This window comes from Temnothorax longispinosus, chromosome 11 (assembly GCF_030848805.1).
Source record: "Temnothorax longispinosus isolate EJ_2023e chromosome 11, Tlon_JGU_v1, whole genome shotgun sequence".
NCBI classification, from domain to species: domain Eukaryota; kingdom Metazoa; phylum Arthropoda; class Insecta; order Hymenoptera; family Formicidae; genus Temnothorax; species Temnothorax longispinosus.
In genome coordinates this window covers 14,363,665-14,385,321 of record NC_092368.1, presented here as the reverse complement: position 1 = coordinate 14,385,321, position 21,657 = coordinate 14,363,665, and the positions used below count along the sequence as shown (strand labels likewise).

The following is a 21,657-nucleotide window of genomic DNA, read 5'->3' as shown; positions in this document are numbered from 1 at the left end:
GATGTTTATTTAGCATTATTAAATTAATTATCAATTTAATTACGTGTACATTTCGTATTTAACTTGAGACTGTGTTTCAAGACCGACAGTACTCTGCAGATGGATGAGCTGCAAAAGATTGTATATTGCAAAAATATCATTTGTAGGAGATTTAGTCCCGTTAATTTTTCCCGTCGCTTACACATTTGGCACAGCTCGACAGATCCAGCTCGACTAATAAAAAAAATTTCTTTTACTTGTAAAATTAAATTTTACTACAGGAATCGAATTAAACGAAAAGGAAGGAATGTGATACATGGAAAAAATCATGTAAAATACAGCATGTAGAAAGAAAAAGAAGAAATGCATTACGTAACTGCAATTATACAACGTATGTAGGACGATTATCATAAACGACGTTTCTTAATTGTGGCATTACCTATTGGTAATGCTTAAAGCCGATTACATAGTTTCAGTAAAGAATTGACTGTAAAAAAGCGTGCCTCGAGACGGCAAAGAAAAAGGAAAAATTCTTCATTCATTGTTTGATTGTTTTCATTTTTTTTCTATATTAGTTTGAAGTCGTCGAATTTATAGATAGTGCAAAAACATGGATAAGGACACGACTGACATGAAGCCAAACCCCAAGGAGACCGCGAATATCTTCAGTGTTCTATTTTTCTGGTTCGTTATCTCTCCGTGTGTAATGTGTGCATACGTTCATGTTTGACGCTATTCTTTTCTATCTTAAAGTATTTTTAAAAATCTGAAAAAATTCATAAAACATTTGTCTACAGTCTACATTGTAGTTGACGATTTTATAGTTATTTTGATAAACATCGTTTATTTAGTATTTTTTGGCAGGCTTGCAAGTTTTACAGTTACGAGCAGATATCATTTTGGCCATAAACCCACGGAAGGATATGCACACGGATAGCTAAGATCTTAATGTATTCGTAAAAGAATAGGCGTTGAAAAAAGGCCGGAACGTCTTTGCTTCTTATAAAAATTTTAATTTTCGCAAAACAGGAAAGATTTTAAAAAGGCGAAAATATTTCTTTTTTTTTAGAAAGAAAAACTTTTTTAAAGAAGAAGAATATTCTTCTTAAAAGCGAAATTGGGTAAAAGACTTTAGAAGGCCTTCACCCTCCAATTTTAATGAAATTTTACAGATAGTAATATTTATTAAATGTAGTTTAGAACCACTAGTGAGAAGTTGTGGAAATGCTTATTTTTTAAAAAATTGCAATTTTAATTATTTAGCTTAATTATTGTATAATATTAAGTAGACTTGACGTCACTTAGAGAATACTATACTATAAATTTTATAGCCACCAGCCTCGTAGTGTTCCTAAGATGCGGTTTTATAATTGCATCGCACGTGAGAAAAGTCGAATAATTCAAGTTCAAATTTTAATTCGGCTTAATTAACGTCTTTTAAGGTTTTAATATAAAAAAATAATTATAATTTAAAACAATTTTTTCTGAAATATTAATTTTATCAGTATATTAGAAAACTGTATGTACAGTGTTTATAAAATAGAATAAAAAAACCAACAAATAAAAGAAGCTTATTTTTTTTTACCTTTTTTACACTGTGAGCACCTCGCCTCACGTGTAAAGTTGGAAACTCATGTGGAACCATTTTATGTTAAGAATAATCGCTGTATACTTGCAAGGAAAAAGAATTTAACCATACAATTGGTCCGTATAATAAATATCATTTCTTGTATATTTTTATAATAATTATATTTTGACAACTGCACTGTATGTACAGTTTCTTAATGCACTAACAAAATAAAATATTTCAGCAAAATATGCCGTATATTCTAATTTATTTTTATATTAAAATTTTGAAAAATATTATTTAAGCCGAATAATTAAAATTAGAATTTCTCGAAAACTACTAGTAGCTTCGATTACTTTTAGTAAATACTACGTACCTGTTAAATTGTATAAAAATTGAAGATTTATAGCCTTCTAAAGTTAAGCTCGAAATTGTAGTGTTCCGAAAAATAAAAAATCTTCATATTTTGAAGACAGAATATTTCCTCTTCAAAATAAAGAATATTTTCGCTTGCATTACGCTTGCTACGCATTAGCTATTTTTCTAACAACATATTTTACGTTATACTGTTTATCTAAAGAGAATGGAAAATTGCGTAAAATTTTATATCGCTATTTAGAAAATTGGTGTGCAATTTACGTCGAGTCATATCCTCGTATTATCGTACCTTACGTATCAGCTATCACTAGGCATACTTACAGATCCTTTCATGTCTACGGTATTTTATATTAAATTTTATATATTATTATTAACACACTCACCCACAGCTCATATTGCATGTATTATATTGTACCTACTATGTTGTATCGCCATTATTGCACATAAAGGGATTTATTTCTTTTCCTATATCTCTCAGACAATTTAGACTTTATAAACCAATCACACTTCAAGTAAATTTACAATGGGAAATACATGTATATCTAATTACGTATGTAATAAGTGTTCAAAGTATAACACTTCCTGTCATACATATATACAGCCATAAACAAACAAAATTATTATAATACACCCCTTTTCTTCTGAATATCTTGAAACTGAATGAGTGTAAGCTTTTTGTTGTTTTTATCCTATATTGGCCTTGTGAATAGTTCAAACAATTGAGGAACAAAGTCCATCCGACGTGAACAGTTTTCTGAATAATATTGAGTAATATTCTGAGTAATGTTTCCCTAAGAAAGATAATGGACTTTGTACCTCAACTGTTCGAACCATTCACAAGATCAATAAGGATGAAAACGGAAAACTCATTCATCCCAAGATATTCAGAAGAAACAAGAGTGCCTAATGATTTTGTCTATAGCTGTTGTCATATATTTATTGAAATAGAAGAAGAAAAAGAAAGAAACTATTGCTTTAGAACAGTCTTTGAGCTGTAGTATAATCAACTATACCGATTGTGCGAACAGGTGGATGCGAGAATTATTTATGAAAGGCGCTAAGCGTGATTTAGAGGAATCTGATATTTATCGACCAATAAAAGCGGACGAGTCTGAAAAACTGACCGATCATCTCGAGAAGTGAGTATTGCCTACATTGAAGACAATCGGACATACGTTGACGCTTGTAACAGTCACCGCCGTTCTATATCTATATAACTTTAATAAACAAAGCTTAATTATTACAAAAATTCAAGCGCAATTTATGTTATATTTAATATATACAATATATTTTTGACATTTATTGTATTTTGTGGCAACATCATTTTTCATTACTTCTTAAAAGAATGTACAGAAATACGAAGAAAGTAAAGTAAAGTTATAAAACATTATGTAATTTGTAACTTAGCTGGGGATGGTGTGCGATGGACCTTGCTTCGCATGAAAAGTTGAAAACTTATGTGGTTACGTTTTATTTATGAAACTCCTTTTGTTAATAACTTCTTGTTTTAAACAACGAGTGACAATATTAAAAATGTAAATTTCTTTGATTTTTTTGTTCTTTTTTCAAACATTAATCAAAGATATTTTATATTTTATATAATGTAATAGATATTAATATTTTTTATTATGGTAGATATTAACCATCAGAATAGCTTGCATAAAATTCTTGGTGGTACATGTTGTCCCACAACTACCGTGATTTCAGGGTAAATTTTAAGAGAAAATTTTCTCCGTGTATGCGGTGTATGTACAATTTCCTAATACACTAATAAAATGAACCATTTCGGCAAAATATTTTTTATTTCCAATTATTCTTTCATATCGAATAATGAAAATTTGAATATCTCGGAAACTAGATGTATCCGTGTATTCGCACTTGTGGCATTCGAATACATTTAGTAAGTCTTACATGCTTGTAAAATTCAGCAAAATCAAGTCTGCGTCGGATGCAGACGTTTAGGCAATCTTTTTCTCACGCACGATGAATCCCATGTTAGAAACATCACGAGATTAAAGACTCGGCAAAATTTATAGTATTCTTTAAGTATGTAATATTATTCTTAAAGCGCATTATGATTTCAAAACGTCTTTTAATTGACAAATTTGTCATTTCCCATTTCCCATTTCTGAAGGGATTGTTATCCGAGAGCTCGAGCGTGTAACGCTTTTTTTTCGTCCAGGTACTGGAATCGCGAGCTGGACAAACTGAAGAATCTGAAATACACTGTGGATAAAGACGGGCAGAAGGTGCCACTAAAGAAAAACGCTCGTCCGAGATTATACAAGGCGATTTTCAACGCTTTTTGGTTGCCATATTTTATAATCGGAATCGGCATACTTATCCAAGTATATCGTTATTTTTTAGAAAAACTATGATATTAATAACTGCAATATTTTATTTACTTTATTAGATAAATCGATATCGAAATATATCGAAAATATGATAATTGCCCCTATTTTATTAGAAAACTCTGCAAAACTCTATTGCAAATAAAAATTTTACAATACATGTATGTTACATAATTTTTTTGTATAATTGAATTACAAAGTTAGTTTGTTAAAAAATTGTTATTTTCAAAAGTTGTTAAACAATAATTATTTAAATAACAAAAATTTTATTAAAAAACACCTTTAATCTTATGTATTAAATCCACTATTAAAATTCTTACTATTTGTAATGGTTTTGCGGAGGTCCAGAATAGAATAACAATCGTTGTACTTTATTGTGCGATCGTACACCAACTTTTAAAAATAAAGCGCGCCTGATGTGTGATAGTGCTTATGGTACAAAAAAATTTTATAATTTTATATTAAAATATAATGTTCAAGCTTAAATTTGAATCGTTAAGTCTTTCGTACATCGGATTCATCAGCTCCAAATTATCGAAAATGGTCAAAAACGCGTTTTTGAGGAGATTTAACTCCATTTTTCTCGTGAACCTGACATTAATAACCAGACGTTTTTGTCTTTATATTCGATTTTAGCGCATAAAAACTATAGAAAACTACTTTTTTTCCAGACTGCAAAATCACGTAAACTTGTGTAATTGTTAATTTAGGACCTCTGTCTCTCTCTCTCTCTCTCTCTTTTTTCTTCTTCTTCTTAGATAGAGTAAAATTCATAAGCCTGTGAATCGTTAAATTTCAACGTTCTTGCTTTCAGTGCAGCGTGGCGCGCGTCGCGATACCAATCTTTCAGGGTTGGATTATCGACTACTTCTCCAGAAACTCGATCGCAAAGTACAAGACAGAGCTGCACGAAGTGCTAATCTACATCGTTTCCATAATCATTTGCAATATCATCTCCCTTCTAATAATACACCACATGCGGCTGCTGTCGCAGCAGATCGGCATGAGGGTACGCGTCTCCTGTAGTTCCCTTCTCTACCGAAAGGTATATAATGTTGTAGATTAATTTGCGAGTCCATGTCCCGATCCAAGTTTATTCTAGGGAGAATGAGCACTCTTTTCTAGCTGGAAAAGTGCATTATGTTTGCCATAATTAATTATAAAGTAATAATTATATGACATTTAACGAATCGTTAGATCAACGTAAAAAATTGATCAATGTTGGAAAATATTGTCGTATATATATAAGTTGTCTTCGTCTGATTGTGAGTAGATCAATTTCGATGCCGAAAAAATTAATTTAAACCAATTATTTTTAATGTTTAAAAAAGTGCGCGGGTTATATTTATTTGGTGATTTACATGTGACGTTCATTTGAAATTTAAAGAAAGTAGGATAGAAATCGATATCAGAAAAAATGTTGTTTACATGTATTATATGTATATCATGTAGTAGTAGACCCTATAATTTTTTCCAAAACTGTTGCAGTTATTACGATTGAACAGAGCATCCATAAACCAAATCAGTACTGGACAGATCACGAATATTCTCAGCAATGACGTCAGTCGCTATGATAATTTATCGATGTTTCTGAATATCATATGGATCGTGCCTATTCAGGTAATTCTTCATCTCGTGAAAAATATTTGCGTGTGCATTCCGAGAATATTCCAATATAATTAATATCAAAAACGCTTATCCTTTTCTTTAAATAAATAGATTAATATATTTAATCTCTTTTGTTTCCTCATAAAGAAAGCTTTATTTTCGTGAAAAACATTTTTTTCCAGTTTTCTATGCCAACGTGTTCTAAATGTTTTAAAACGTCGAAAAATTATCTTTACAAAATGTCGCTCGCGCGCGCGCGCGCGTGTGTGTGTGTGTGTGCATGTATGGATTTGATGTCCGTGTTTACTGTAACTTCCGCAAATTTTAAGATAATGAGCTGATTTTTTTTAATCGATAAAGTATCATTAAAGGAAGGTTAGTATTGAATTTGGTGATAATCGATGAAGGGATTTTTTAAAATAAAATTTTGAATAAAGAAAAGCTAATTAGAGGGACTTGCCTCGGGTTCTAAAGTCCAATGGTACCTAGAAGAGGACGGAGTAAAATTTCTGTGAAAATTATATATATAAATGAAAAAAGTGTGTAAATTAGGAAATTGCACTTTGCTTCTTCACCATTTTTAAGTGTAGATATTAGGAATTTGCACATTGGTTCATCAACATTTTACTGCCGCGTACATGAAGCTCCCTATATAAAGAAGCCGAACTAATAAATAGGTACTAATAATTATACATCAAATCAAATACAAGCTTTCTAAGAGAAGCTTTGTGAGCGCAATAAAATGTTGATAAAGCAATGTTTAAATTTCTCATTTGCACACTAAAAAATGGTGAGAAAGCAATGTCCAAATTCTTAATTTTTTTAAATTATTAATAGGTATGTCTAATAGTTATAATCTAATTCATAGCATGTTATACATATCCATATCTATTTATATGCAATTTATAGTTTCATTAATTAACTGTAAAGATATAGAATATCTACTTTCTTTTATGTTCACATTGCTTTTCAAAAACATCTGTTAAGATTGACCGTTTCTCTTGTAGATCATGATCATAGGAACTATTATGTGGCGAAATATTGGCATTTCCGGTCTTGTCGGCATCGGAACGCTGATGATCATCGCCTTAGTGGTACAAGGGATCATCAGCTTGTTGAGCCGCAAAATTAGAGCTATGATCGCGCCACTGACCGACCGAAGAGTGAAGCTGATGAGCGAACTCGTAGCCGGGATACAGGTATCCTCGAATATTTGATAATTAAGTTACTTTATTGTTGAACAACCAAAAACGAGTGAAGACGCTAACGATCAAGTGTCAAATTCGACTGCCAAATGAGATTGCCAATGCTAAGAAAACAATTTTGTGAAACAAACTTGCAAGATCATAATTTTCGTTTCAGGTGGTAAAGATGTACGTTTGGGAGAAACCGTTCAGCAAGATCGTATCGGTGACCAGAAAGCTGGAAATCAAAGGGTGCAAATTCTCATCATACGTGTTCGCCGCATGTTTGGCCATAACAGCCTTCACCGATCGACTGGCCCTCTATTTCACTTTGATAATGTTTGTCCTAAGTGGAAATGACTTGACTGCCGACGTTACCTTCGTAACATCGACGTACTTCATTATTTTTAGAGTTACCGTCGCGATGAGTTTTCCACTGGCGCTGGTAATGCTGGGCGAATCAATAGTGTCTACGAACCGATTGGAGGTGCATATTGTCATATTATATTTCCAAATTCGCGATAAACTATTAAATCAATTGCTTTACAATGTATCCCATAGTTTGACTGGCACAATCTTACGTAATTATTAAAATGCGCTTAATTTGTACAGGACTTTCTGCTGATGGACGAAGTGAGTATGGAACGTTTAGAGAAGACGCCGCAATTACAGGATAAATTTCAGAAACCAAACAAAGCGACTAATGTGGAGAATCAAACAGACATCAGATACATTTTGAAAAATAGGAGTAACGTTCTTTCGGAGCTTCAGGGAACTTCTGACCTTCCGGTCTGCGTGAAGCTTCAGCAAGTTTCCGCCAATTGGATCAACGGCCAATTGCCGCCGACTTTGTGCAATATCGACTTGACCATCAACCCGGGCCAGTTATGCGCTGTGGTCGGCGCCGTGGGCTCCGGTAAATCGTCTCTGTTACATCTACTGCTGAAGGAGTTGGATCCCGGCGCGGGTTCAGTGGCTCTCACTCAGAGCTCTTCGAAGAATAATTTTCTGCGTATCTCTTATGCCAGCCAGGACCCCTGGCTCTTCAGCGGTACTGTGAGAGACAACATACTCTTTGGTCAGCCCTACAACAAGGCAATATATAATCAGGTAATATTTTCAGACAGTTATTGTATATTATTCATGTATCCCTGCTATTCTACGTATATATTGATAACTTTTTTTTGCATCTTTACACAATTTTCATATCCTTCAGTCTTTTGCTTCAACCATTAAACGTGAATCGTCATTGATTTATCAATGAAAGAAGATATGTCTCAGCGACTACCATAAATTTTTTCCGAATCTTTAATCTGTATGATTCCATCTATATAAAAGAAGGAATAATGTCCAATATTTCTTAATTTTGAACTTTCTAGCATTTTATAATGTTTCACACTCTTCACGATCGACTGGCCAACATTTTAGGTGACAAATGTGTGCGCCTTGACGAAGGATTTCCGGCAGTTTCCACAAGGAGACATGACAATGGTCGGCGAAAGAGGTATAACTCTGTCCGGAGGCCAAAGAGCGCGAGTCAATCTCGCGAGAGCGGTTTACAGGTTGGCGGATCTCTATCTACTCGACGATCCCTTGAGCGCGGTGGACTCTCGTGTCGCCAGGCACCTCTACAGGAAGTGCATTACTGAGTATCTCCACGACAAAACGAGAATACTCGTCACCCATCAGTTGCAATTTCTCAAACGCGCGGATCACATCGTCGTGTTGGATCGAGTGAGTGTCGCAGAGAATATTCTTCAATCAGTATTTTGATTTTTGTTTCATTGTTACATTCCAAATTTCAACTTTATATCCATTTCCATCCGGACTTGATTCTTTCAAATCATATAACAAACTTCAAAAATTTAGCGTGAAATTTGCCGAGTGAAGAGACATATGAAACATACTGTATTATCAATATAGTCAATATAATATAATAACGTAATATTAGTGTAAAGATATAGTATAATTATATCGTACTATCATTATAGTATAGCAATAAATAAAGATGTTTATCAAAGTTCACGTTAACATAAAATAATGTTTAAGGCTCCTGGGTAGTCACCGCGGCGATATTGGATTCTTACTATCAAGGCGAGGAAAACACCCAATTTTGTTGTGCATGCCATTTTCAAATAAAAAGACCTTTCAATAAAACATCACTATAGATCGTTTCAGAACACTTCCGAAATTGGCCGAAAACTACCCTTTTCCCTCGACAATAAAACAAACAGCCATAAAACGAAGCCTAAACATACGGAAAAAACAGCCGTTTAACGACTATCGAAAGGAGGTGAAAACGTTTCTTCCGCATGCAAATCTTACTTTTCGGTCAATTTTACGACTTTCACGAATACGTTAAACGTTAGAGCACAAGCACAGAGCGAATAATAAAGAAATAACATGTACAACAAAATAGGTTGTCAACATGTCACAAAGGACAGAATTCTCCATTGGAGAGCTAGAGTTCTCATTTCTGCCGCGACGGTACGTCGCCACCGTCAACGTAGAGTTCTCGGCTTAGGGACCAGGAGCCTTAATTCTTAAATAGATAAATATAATAAAAAGTTTTTGAATTTATATTAAAAGTTTTAAAGGTAAAACTGCATAAAAGGTCACGTCTCACCGATTTTAACGCCACTTAAACATGTTGTAATGGAGGTTCTTCTGAGTAATTCTTCGCAAAAAAAAAGTAAATGGCGTCCTCTTTATTTTCTGGCAAAGAATTACTCTGAAAAATCTCTCATACAACATATTTAAGTGACTTTGAAATCGGTGAGATGTGACCTTTTATGCAGTTTTATCGTTTTAAAATTCAAATATTTATAAATTTATATCTAAATCATAAATAATTACAAGAAATACTTAAACATCTTGATTTTATTTCTAAAGGGTTTTGTGAAGATGCAAGGAATCTATAACGAATTAGTAGATTTCATTGGAATGTTGGACAATTTGAGTCACGAAGCACAGAAGAATGAACAGAACACGAGAAGAACCTTGGAAATGTCTACGAGACAAATGTCGATAACGCGACGTGATTCGGAATTATCGACCGCGAGTTCCATTGTAAGATAAACCTTATCTCTCGCCCTTTTTAATTAAAAAACGGGAACCGTCAAAATTTTTTATATATAAAATTTGTTTAACACAAATACATTCGTAGCAAGACAAGATAATTGAAAAAAGTATATTTATATAACATATGTTTGCGCTAAAGATAATTAATACAGATTTAGTTACTGATTAGCAACTAACAAAGTAAATTAAAAAAAATTCCCGAATCATGCTATAACCAGAGAAGTTAAGTGGTTTCTAAATATTCGTTAATTTTCTTAACATATTGTTTTCTTATTATTTTTTATGATCATAGAGCGACTATCTCTATCGAGCTGCGTCCGTTGCAAAAGTCAAGTAATTAGATTGTTATTTTGTTTTCGCGCAGCATTCGGACATTGGCGATTCGGATTATGCAGAGAACAGCCCGGAAGCCGAAATAATGGCACGCGGCCGAATGTCTGGCAAAGTGTACAAGGAATATTTCCATCACGGCGGCAACTACTTTACCCTGTTCATATTGCTGCTGCTCTTCGCCATCAGTCAGGTTGCAACAACAGGGAATGATTATTGGCTCGCATATTGGACCCACTTGGAGGATGTTAGGCGCATTGAAAACTCTAGTCAGGCCAAACAGTTCGCAAACATGTACAACGATAGTTTCCTTGGGTCGATCTTCACGCTGAACCCAGACGGCCTGCTCAGTACTGTGAATGCTATATACGTATACACATTCTGCATCATCGCCTGTATTGCTACCACTTTGCTCCGCAGCTTCCTCTTTATGAAAATCTGCATGAAATCGAGCTACAACCTCCACAATTCCATGTTCTCCAACCTGTTGCAGGCGCGCATGTCATTCTTCCACACTAATCCTTCTGGTGAGCAATAATCGCAAGATTACAATAGGCAAAGGAAATTGTCGCCTCGAAGAGAAATTTTGAAGAGTTTAAGAATTTTTAAATCCGGAAGAAACAAGACTGACAAATTTTAGTCGAGTTCGAATTTGTCGGGTGGTTTTTATTTTTATCCTTATTCATAAAGAGATAGATGCGAGACGATTGGCATAGATCTTTCTTCGAATATTTATAGTGTCAGAAATGTAAATCATTGAAACAACGGTTTTAATTCTCAGATGTTTAAGCCTTGTTTAAATTTATAGGTTTTTTGTTCCAGGGAGAATTTTAAACAGATTTTCGAAAGACTTGGGCACCGTAGACGAATACCTGCCCAAAATTATGTTAGAGGCGTTTCAAGTGGTTTTCACAATATGCGGTGTATTAACCATGGAGGCTATAATTAATCAATGGATGCTGATACCGATAGCAGTACTGGTCATCTTGTTTTACTTCGCGACGATATTCTACCTGAAAATCGCTCAAAACGTCAAACGTCTCGAAGGCGTAAGTAAGTATTGGAACAATATACTATTTATTAGAAAGAACGAGACGGAATACGCACGACTCATTTATTCCTTAACTCCTAGATTCTGTTTGACTTTTGCCATCAAACTTGGATCTGTATATTCTCACGCGGAATTTGTAAGTTCCAGTTTAAATTTGCGTTTGCGTTTTTAGCCAAAAGCCCGTTATTCTCGCATGTGAATGCTACGCTGAACGGCCTACCGACGATTAGAAGCGGCGGCATCAAAATCGAGAAGATGATGCGAAAACAGTTTGACATGTTGCAAGACCATCACAGCGGCACGTGGTACCTCTTTATAACAAGTTCGGCAGCCTTCGGTGTCTTTACGGATCTAATTTTGTGCCTGTTCCTCGCCTTGATTTGCTTCTCCCTAGTATTGATGAATGAAAATGGTAAATTATAATTATTTAAAACATTCTTTTTGAAGATTAAGGGCTATTTCGACCAAATTCTGATCCAATCGACGATTGGTCATTTCCAATGGACTAATCAACGATGACGTTAATCGGAGTTTGGTTGAAGTGGCCCTAAATAGCCTTCACAACTTCGAAATATTTGGAGAAGATACAAAAAGCTACAACAAATTAATAGAATCTTTTGGGATTTAAGCTTTAGTATGAAGATTCTTTATTTCTGCGGTGTTGGAAAATACATTTCGACGATCGTGAGGAATCATTGAGCTATTACTAATCTTTTCGTTTATCTTCATGATACAGACAGTGTAGAGGACAGTAAAGTAGGTCTGGCAATATCGCAATCGATGATTTTAATCGGTCACTGGCAATATGGCATGAAGCAGTTTTCCGAGACGATGTCGCTGATGACCTCCGTAGAAAGACTACTCCAATACACGAATCTTCCCCAGGAGGGTTCCATTACCTCGGACGATCCGCCGCCGTCTACATGGCCGTCCCAAGGACAATTGATCTTGAAGAACGTCAGCATGAAGTATCACAGTGACGATCCACCGGTCTTGAAAGTACGCAAACCGATCGTTCATTTTTGCAGATACCTTTTGTATTTTATCATGCCGTCGCGTTTCGCAGAATCTGAACGTATCCATCGAACCTGGCTGGAAAGTTGGGGTGGTGGGGCGAACTGGCGCCGGCAAGTCCTCCTTGATCTCAGCGCTCTTCCGCCTATTCAACGAAGGTCTGGAGGGTGAGATTGAAATTGACGGTCGGGATACGAGTACGGTAGGCCTGAGCGAGCTGCGCTGCAAGATTTCCATCATACCGCAGGAACCAGTGCTTTTCTGCGAAAGTCTGCGTTACAATCTGGACCCGTTCAGTCAGTACGATGACGTGAAGCTGTGGGAGGTGCTGCGGCAGGTCGAGTTAAACAATACCGCATTGGATCAGAAAATCTTTTATGGCGGTCACAACTTTAGCGTCGGCCAGAGGCAGCTCATATGTTTGGCCAGGGCTATTCTAAGGAATAATCGCTTGCTCGTTCTCGATGAGGCCACGGCTAATATTGATTCGCAGTGAGTCGTGGACGATTTTCAGCAATAAAAATATGTTATAACATTATTTGGTAAAAATCAGATGGTTTTGTTTGGTTGATCGTTAACGAAAGAATAAATTATCATATAGATACTTCAAAATTTTTTTAAACAAAATATTAATTTTCCAAATAATTCAGTATCTTTTGGTATGGTGGAATGATGATTTAATTAGTAATAAATTAAAATTTAAATAAAATAACAGACTTTTGCTAAACTGCATCAGATTTCCAGTAAGAGTTCTGTAGCTGTAAAATGCTATCGTAACTGATTTTTGAATCTATTTGCGAATTTTCTCTAAATGTGTTTTTCTAGCACCGATGCTTTAATTCAAGATACAATAAGGAGTACTTTTAAAGAATGCACCGTCATTACGATAGCACATCGTTTGAATACCATTATAGACAGCGATCGTATCATCGTAATGGAGAACGGTTCTATTGTGGTAGGTTTCTCTTCAATTAATAAAACGTATGTTAAAAAATATATGTTAGTGAAAATATGTATTTTAGTAAACTCAACCAAAAAGCGTTGTTTTCTTTGTAATTGCCTACAAACAAAATTTGTTTTTAATTATTCGTATCACAAAGTTAATAGCACAATACAATAGTTAATATTACAATAGTATAAATTGCTTGAAAAAAGAGAACGTTTACATATAAATAAAAATATAGAAGAATAACTATAGTACAATAAACTATCGTAAAAATTTAATGTCGGAGTTATTACATTTAGAATTGTCTAAAAAAGAAATAAAATTAAATAAATAAAGTTCTAATGTAAAGCATATCTATAAAAACGTTAAGATTTCCGAAAAATTATTTTTTATAATTAAACGTGGTTTTTTCGCGGTTGATAACTCATTGGACAATACTTGATTCGTTGCTGAAAGAATAATTGTCACGTCAACAGGAATTCGGTTGCCCGTACGAGCTGTTGCACGACAAACCAAAAGGCTACTTCTCGCAAATGGTGGAGAAAACGGGCAATCAGATGGCACAGATTCTTCTGGAACAGGCGAAGAAGGCTTGCGGGAAGAACAACAATCATTGTGAATTGAACATATCGGCGCAAAATACCGAAAGCGAGAGCGACGTCACAATTATAGAACAATCCGCTTTGTAGATTTTGTATCATTCCAAAAAGTATATCTACATATATTTAATCATATACATTATATTTTATTGTATATAGGGTAAAATGTTGTTAACAAACTTAAGAATCGTATAGAAATGTCGGAATAGGGTAACTTTTGACTAGGAACCTATTTGTCAAGAAAGAAAAGAATGAAAAGAAAAAGGAACGGTGTTGTAAGAAGATTACACAAATCGACGATAAGCTAGCTGTGGTTGTATGTTTAGTGTATTATACATGCCAATTTCTTTATTCTTTTTTTAGTTTTAGTTTAAACTAAATAATTAACAAAATGTTCGTTTGTCTCCTTAAATAAATTTTTTAAGCTGAACTTTGACTAGAAGGTAAGTTGTTAATAAAAGATACAAGTTTATTTCTTTGTGTTGTCAAAAGTTAGAATTTTTAAATCTTACAATTAAATAATCAGTAAATGATAAGGAGAGATTGAAATGACGGTTTTCCTTATCATTATTCACTATTTATTGCAATAATTATTACCATACACGCCTTTGTGATTTCGAATTGATAAAGACGCCCGTCCCAGATTACAGGGATGCGATGTCCAGATTTAAATTCTGGCTGAAGTCATATTTTTCACAATAAATTTGTTATAGTTTGTTTCCAAGAGTTGTTTATTTAGCATTATAATTATTAAATTAATTATCAATTTAATTACGTGTACATTTTGTCTTTAACTTGAGACTGTGTTTCAAGACCGACAGTACTCACGTGCAGTTTGATGAGCTGCAAGAGATTGTATATTGCAAAAATATATCATTTGGCACAAAGATACAGCTCGACCAATAAAGCATATTTCTATTATCTGCTTGTAAAATTAAATTTTACAAGAATCGAATTAAACGAAAAGGAAGTAATCCGATACATGGAAAGAATCAAGTAAAATACAGCATGTAGAAAGAAAAAGAAGATTTGCATTTATACAACGTATACAGGACGATTATCATTAACGTTTCTTAATTGTGGCATTACCTATCGGTAATGCTTAAAGCCGATAGAAGAAGCAATGACATAGTTTCAGTAAAAAATTGACTGTTAAAAAGCGTGCCTCGAGGCGGCAAAAAAAAAGGAAAAATTCTTCATTCGTTGTTTGATTGTTTTTATTCTTTTTCTATATTAGTTTGAAGTCGTCGAATCTATAGATAGTGCGAAAACATGGATAAGGACACGACTGACATGAAGTCAAACCCCAAGGAGATCGCGAATACCTTCAGTGTTCTCTTCTTCTGGTTTGTTATCTCTCCCTGTGCATGGCCCGTATTCCGTTCCTGCCTACCGACAACTGTCGGTTCGATAAATGTCGTTGCGCAGGTTTTTCATATCGTGTAAAAGCTGCGCAACGACACCGACGATTGTCGGTAAGCGGATTTTAGCGGAACAGAATACGGCCCCATATGTTTTTTCGGTACCTTCTCAGTGCCCACATGGATTTGTCATGTTCGACGTTATCTTTCCTATCTCAAAGTATTTTTAAAAATCTGAAAAAATTTACAAAACATTTGTCTACATTGTAGTTTACGATTTTCCTGTTTTGTTTAGAAAGACGGACTTTCTTAAAGAAGAAGAATGTTATTCTTCTTAGAAGCAAAATTGAGTAAGACTTTAGAAGGCCCATTATACCTTCGATTTTAATAAAGTTTTACATGTATGTAGTAGAGTACTTACTAAATGTAGTTTAGAGCCATTAGTGCGGAGTTGTGGAAATGCCTATTTTCCATCAAATTGTAATTGTGATTAGCAGCCTAATTATCGTTTAATGTTAATTAAGTTTGATGTTGCTTAGAGAATACTATAAATTTTGCAGCCACCAGCTTCGTGATGTTTCTAATATGCGGTTTCATAATTGCATCGCACGTGAGAAGAGTCGAATAATTAAAATTCAAATTTTAATTCGGCTTAATTAACGTTTTTTAAGGTTGTGATATAAAAAAATAATTAGAATTTAAAACGATTTTTCTGAAATATTGTTGTACTTGCAAGGAGAAAAAATTGAACCGTATAATTGACTCGTATAATAAATAAGTACCATTTCTTGTTTGTTTTTATGATAATAATATTTTAACAATACTGTAATATGTACAGTTTCTTAATGTATTAATAAAATAAAATATTTCAGCAAATATTTTTATTTTCTAATTATGTTCGGTAAATGTTTACAATTAGGGCCCCACTTCCGATGACCTTGACCTTGACATATGTTGTCAAAGTCACCCTCCTGAGTGACCTTCAGAAGGTTTTAGTCGGGGGTCGCTTCTTATTAAAAAATCATAAATAAAAAAAGTTTGAAAAATATAACAGCTATTTTGAGTATTGAAAGGTATGCCAAAATGACTAATATATATGTCGAAATAGTTCACGCATACACTTTTCACGCGAGACGAGTTGTTACATAGGTTCGTGGCGCGCTTTACAAGCTCGAAATCACACAACGAAATCACAACTTCTATAAAGCAGGGCATACACACGTGTGTGTGTGCCCTGCTTTAATAAAAATCACAACTTCTATAAAGCAGGGCATACACACGTGTGTGTGTGCCCTGCTTTAATGAAAATCACAACTTCTATAAAGCAGGGCATACACACGTGTGTGTGTGTGCCCTGCTTTAACGAAAATCACAACTTCTATAAAGCAGGGCATACACATGTGTGTGTGTGCCCTGCTTTAACGAAAATTACAACTTCTATAAAGCATTTCGTCAATCGGACGTAATTTTAGGCTGTATGCAAAAAGGCTAGATGTCTTGTTAGTCACATTGCAGAACGCGCATCATTAACCAATGGGACTGGTGCTAGTTAGATTTTTTGCAAAAAGTCTAAAGTGTGTCAGCCTTATTGAGAACTAATGAATGCTTTCGCAAAAAGACGACTTTTTGCAAACAGGCTAGCTTTTTTGCAAAAAGGCTGATTTCGCAAAAGGGCTAGCTGCGACATATATATATACACACATATGTTTTCCAACCTTAATAAAATCTATATACTCTCTCTTCGCAATAAATTCTTTACAGTTATTTAGATACTTAATATCAAAGTTAAATCAAATTGATTTAATTAGGGGGGAGAAATATTTTAACATAGTTCTGTTGAAATATTTTAACATAGTATCGGTGTTACTATTTAACGCATCTATATTATGTTAATCTAACACAAAAATTTGAGTGGACCGTTTAGGACATGTAATTTATGTTATATTTAACACAAATTTCCCAACGGTGTAGTCCAATGGAAACTATGTTATAAGTATATATAGGTATATATATACGTTCACAAAAGCAATTGCGAAAGAGCTTCTCAAAGATGAAGGAGATTTATACCAATTAGAATATCTCGGCCTGCCATGTAAATAGATTTTTATTAATTATAAGTATTATTTATAATGTTTGAGATCGCAAACGTAGCATCGCGACAAAGTCGCGTTCGGCTGCATGTCAGCACATGCACGCTTGCAATAAATTTAGTTCTCATGCCGTATAAGGTGAAAATGACTAATGTTCGCGTAAAATCGTCGCATGAAAATTGTCAGGAAAATATTCGGTTTAGCATGGATCTTTCGAGATTAGCTTTCCAGAAACGTTAACATTGTCATCAATAACAAAGTCAAATAACAACGCTAGAACAAAGGAACGATCCATGCTATACACAAAGCACTCGAAAACAGGTGACGACCCCGTCGGGTCGCCACGCGAAATCGGTGACGTCAGCTCCATGACGCAGGCCTCCGACGGCCAATCACCCTCCCGAAATTCTGGGAAATCTGCAGGGAGGGAGTTTCGCCTCGGAGGTGTTAAAAGGACCGTCGCCGCGCCGCGGAAACGATTTCGCTTGCAGATCATAGAAAACCCGCTTTCGTCCTCCGCTTTGCACACCGCTGTTCCGCGTTTCGAACGTTTTCGCCGCATCGCTAGCCGTAGCTTCTGTGCGCGCTCCACGGCTTCCTTTGAAAAAGGGAAAGAACTGTATAGACCTGTACATATTAGACATTATTAAACATATTTGTTTATTTTGCAATTCGGTACTTGTTCCTTGCTTTTTGTGGTCGTCTCGTTACCTCGCGCTATCTCGCGCAACCGCGCGCTCTCGAACATTTCTGGTCCTTCGAGCCGGATCATACCGGCAACCGCGACTTCGGGAGTGCATCCTCAACGAGTGACCGCCAAGATGAGCATGGATCAGAGCGCCTTGCTGAACAGCCAGTACGACATCCACGGCCGCATCTCCCGCGCCATGGACAACCTCCGGAAGCTGGGTGCAGACAAGCTCAACCTCGGCACGGTGAGCACTCGCATCCGCATTCTCGACGACCTGTGGGCCAAATTTGAGTCAAATCACGACCTCATTCGGGCATGCTACGGGCAACTCTACAGCGAGAGTGAGTACGCGAAAAATGACTTTGTCGACACCGTTGAAAACGCTTACGCGCATCAACGCGGTTTGCTTCTCGGGCTCGAAAGCAAACTCAAACCCGCGTCGCTTAGAGTGTCGGTTGGAACGGAGCAAAGCAGCGATCACGCTCCCAAAACGTCACTGCCGCGTATTCAGTTGCGGAACTTTTCGGGCGCGTATGAGGAGTGGCCGTCGTTTCGAGACCTCTTCAAGTCGGTCATCGGTGAGAATTCGTCGATTTCGAACGTTGAGCGGCTCCATTACCTCCGATCGTGTCTGCGAGGGCCCGCTGAAAAATTAGTGAGTTCATTAACGGTGACCGGGGACAATTACGACCGCGCGTGGGCTATTCTGAATAAACATTTCGAGAACAAGAGGGAGTTGATACGCTCCAACTTCGCCACGTTTACCGCCGTGGCGAAAATGAAGGGAGAAACCGCTGACGAGCTGAGCCGCATCCATAACGCCGTCACAACCGCAGTCAATGCGCAGGAGAGCATCGGGAGGCCCATAAAGTCCCACGGAATGGACCTCTTCAACCACCTAGTTGTCGAGCTCTTCGACCAGCGTACGCGACTCGAGTGGGAATCAGTCGTCTCGGACTCCGTCGAGCCGCCGGAGCTCGAGAAGCTCACGGACTTCATGTCGAAGCGCATTCTCACGCTGAACGCCGCGAAACCGAAGAACATTGCCAACACCGCGAGTGAGCCATCACGATCCGCAAAAACACACAACGCGAAGCGCACGGAGCCTTCGCAGTGTCCGCTCTGCAACGGGGAGCACTCGCTCATGGGGTGCCCCGACTTCAAGGCCAAGCCGGCCAGTGAGCGAAAGACAGTGGCCGAGACAAACAAGCTATGCTTTAATTGTCTCGGCAACCATCTGGTGGCTAAGTGTCAGTCCACCAGGAACTGCATGACGTGCAACTCGCGTCACCACACGATGCTTCACGACGCGTACAGTTCCGAGCCGCCACCAGCCGCTGAAGTCAGCGCGCTTTCCGCCGTCGGACGGGCCGACGACCGCAAGGCGATCCTCCTCGCGACCGCGCGCGTGATCGTTGCCGACCGTCGCGGGAATCCGCACGAGGTTCGAGCTCTCATCGACCAGGGCTCCGAAGTGTCGATCGTGTCGGAGTCCTTGGTGCAGCGGCTGCACCTGCCGCGATCGCGCATCCGAATGTCGATCTCCGGCATCGGCGGCTCGCAATCCGGATCCACGCGGGGCAAAGTGTCGTTGAGGCTCACATCAACGACCACCGGAGCCACGCTCACCGCCGTCGCGTTCGTGCTTCCGCGTCTCTCCCTGTACCAGGGCTCCGCGATCAAGTGCAACACAACGTGGCCTCATCTGCAGGGGCTGCCACTGGCCGATCCTCGTTTTGCCGCCAACGACCCAGTCGAGCTGCTCCTAGGCGCTGAGGTGTGCTCGACCATCCTGGAGGATGGTCTCCGCCGAGGCAAACCACAAACGCCGATCGCGCAGAAGACCATCCTGGGATGGATTCTGTCAGGGGGCTGTGGCGCGACCTCTCTTCTGGGTCACCGTCGCTCTCTCCAAGCTCACTCCGCTTACGTCAGGCTCGCTCTCGAGGAAGAGGAGTGCGAGCAACTCTCCGGGCGCTCCCACGAGCGCACATCCGCTGGCCGGTCCGTCGTCCGACGGCCGGTCTCATCGCCGTCGAGGAACCTCCTCGCCGAAACCCGCAAGCCTGTCGGCGACACGATCGCCGAGCAAACCGAGCTCGGCACGGCGGGCGGGCTTCCGGCGCGCAAAGGGGCCGCTGACCATGAGGACCTTCTTCGCCCGCGCCCGATCATTAAGCTCACTCCCGAGGAAGAGGAGTGCGAGCGACCCGCGCGCACCCACAAGCGCACATCCGCTGGCCGGCACGTCGTCCGACGGCCGGTCTCTTTACCTCCGCAGAACCTCGCCGAAACCTGCAAGTCCGTCGACGATGTCGTGACCGGCGAGGACCCTGTCGACGATGCGATCGCCGGGCAAACCGAACTGCGCGAACCCGGCACGGCGGGCGGGCTCCCGTTGCTTAAGCGCGTCGCGAACGCAGAGAACCACCGTCGGCACCGCGCACTCGAGATCCTCGGCTTCGCCGACGCAGCCGAGCGAGGCTGCACCGCTGCTGTCTACCCCCGCGTCACGGGGCACGACTCCACCACACTCACCACGTCAACGCGACACGCTCGCGACCTTTCAAGTCTGTCCACAGCTCCAATCCTCTGCATCCCGGCGGAAGACATTTGTGGCCAACCGGGCATCATGAAGCAGACTCTTCCCGGGGGATCGCTCGAGGCTCCGTGGAGGCACCTGCTCGAACGAGTCCACAAGGCCGACGGCGCTTGCAAGCTGATCGGCAATCTCGTGAGACGGACGGGCCCAACGTGGCTACCGGAGAACCGAACCTGGTGGCCGGACAAGAGCGACGAGATTCCCGACGCCGAGCTGCTCGTGCAATCCGCCGTCGAGGGGATTGAAACGGAGCCTTACACCCTCCGTCGATTCTCCTCGCGGCACCGGTGCATTTCTGGCAGGCTTCTCGCGTACAGTCGCTCGTATTATTCTGTCCGTGTGCTCGCGTCATTAAATGTCCTGCATCGCGCTCTCGTGTCAGTTTGCATCCTTCATTGTTGCCGGCCACACTCTGTCATTTGCGCCATGGCCATCTGCCACCGATTCTCGCGTTCACGGTGCACAGCTCACGTCATCTCTCACTGCACTCACGCAACCACGGCAATTCACTTGCGGACTTATTCGCAATTTCGCGACACCCCGTACGCACAAATTCGCACACGCAAAGACACACGCGGTCACCACGTGCCCCGCCGTCGCGCCGTCGCTCGCGCGAGCCTCGATCCTCTGCGGCCGTCGAGAGTGCCGCGAGACCGCTGCCGCAACACCGCCGCCGAGGGATGCGTGAGTCCTCCGACACTCATTGTCACTCGATTGTCGTGTCAAATTTCCGCCTGCACTTATCCTTATTACTTCGCGTTATTGTTTTATCGGCCTTCAGCCTGCAATTATTCCTCACATTTACGTCACGTATTCGTCCGTTTC

General features: G+C 38.8%; 1 protein-coding gene across 1 annotated transcript; it reads left to right on the top strand.

The window, feature by feature from the left end:
* Positions 1-41: 41 nt before the first annotated feature.
* LOC139821501 (ATP-binding cassette subfamily C member 4-like) lies at positions 42-16,642 on the top strand. The gene is made up of 17 exons (XM_071792559.1): positions 42-663; positions 2,953-3,063; positions 4,107-4,272; positions 5,090-5,320; positions 5,764-5,895; positions 6,891-7,082; positions 7,246-7,554; positions 7,680-8,177; positions 8,496-8,801; positions 9,960-10,136; positions 10,513-11,005; positions 11,301-11,531; positions 11,702-11,941; positions 12,266-12,528; positions 12,596-13,035; positions 13,369-13,498; positions 13,966-16,642. Exons 1-17 carry the CDS (start codon positions 590-592, stop codon positions 14,176-14,178), a joined length of 4,206 nt encoding a protein of 1,401 aa, XP_071648660.1. The 5' UTR covers positions 42-589; the 3' UTR covers positions 14,179-16,642.
* The last annotated feature ends 5,015 nt before the right edge of the window (positions 16,643-21,657 follow it).

Bases quoted from the DNA above. Each gene is read 5' to 3' on its own strand.
- LOC139821501 (XM_071792559.1), top strand. From the start codon at position 590: ATGGATAAGGACACGACTGACATGAAGCCAAACCCCAAGGAGACCGCG. The intron at 5,896-6,890 runs GTAATTCTTCAT...TTTCTCTTGTAG, and splicing joins TATGGATCGTGCCTATTCAG to ATCATGATCATAGGAACTAT. The intron at 11,942-12,265 runs GTAAATTATAAT...TTCATGATACAG, and splicing joins AGTATTGATGAATGAAAATG to ACAGTGTAGAGGACAGTAAA.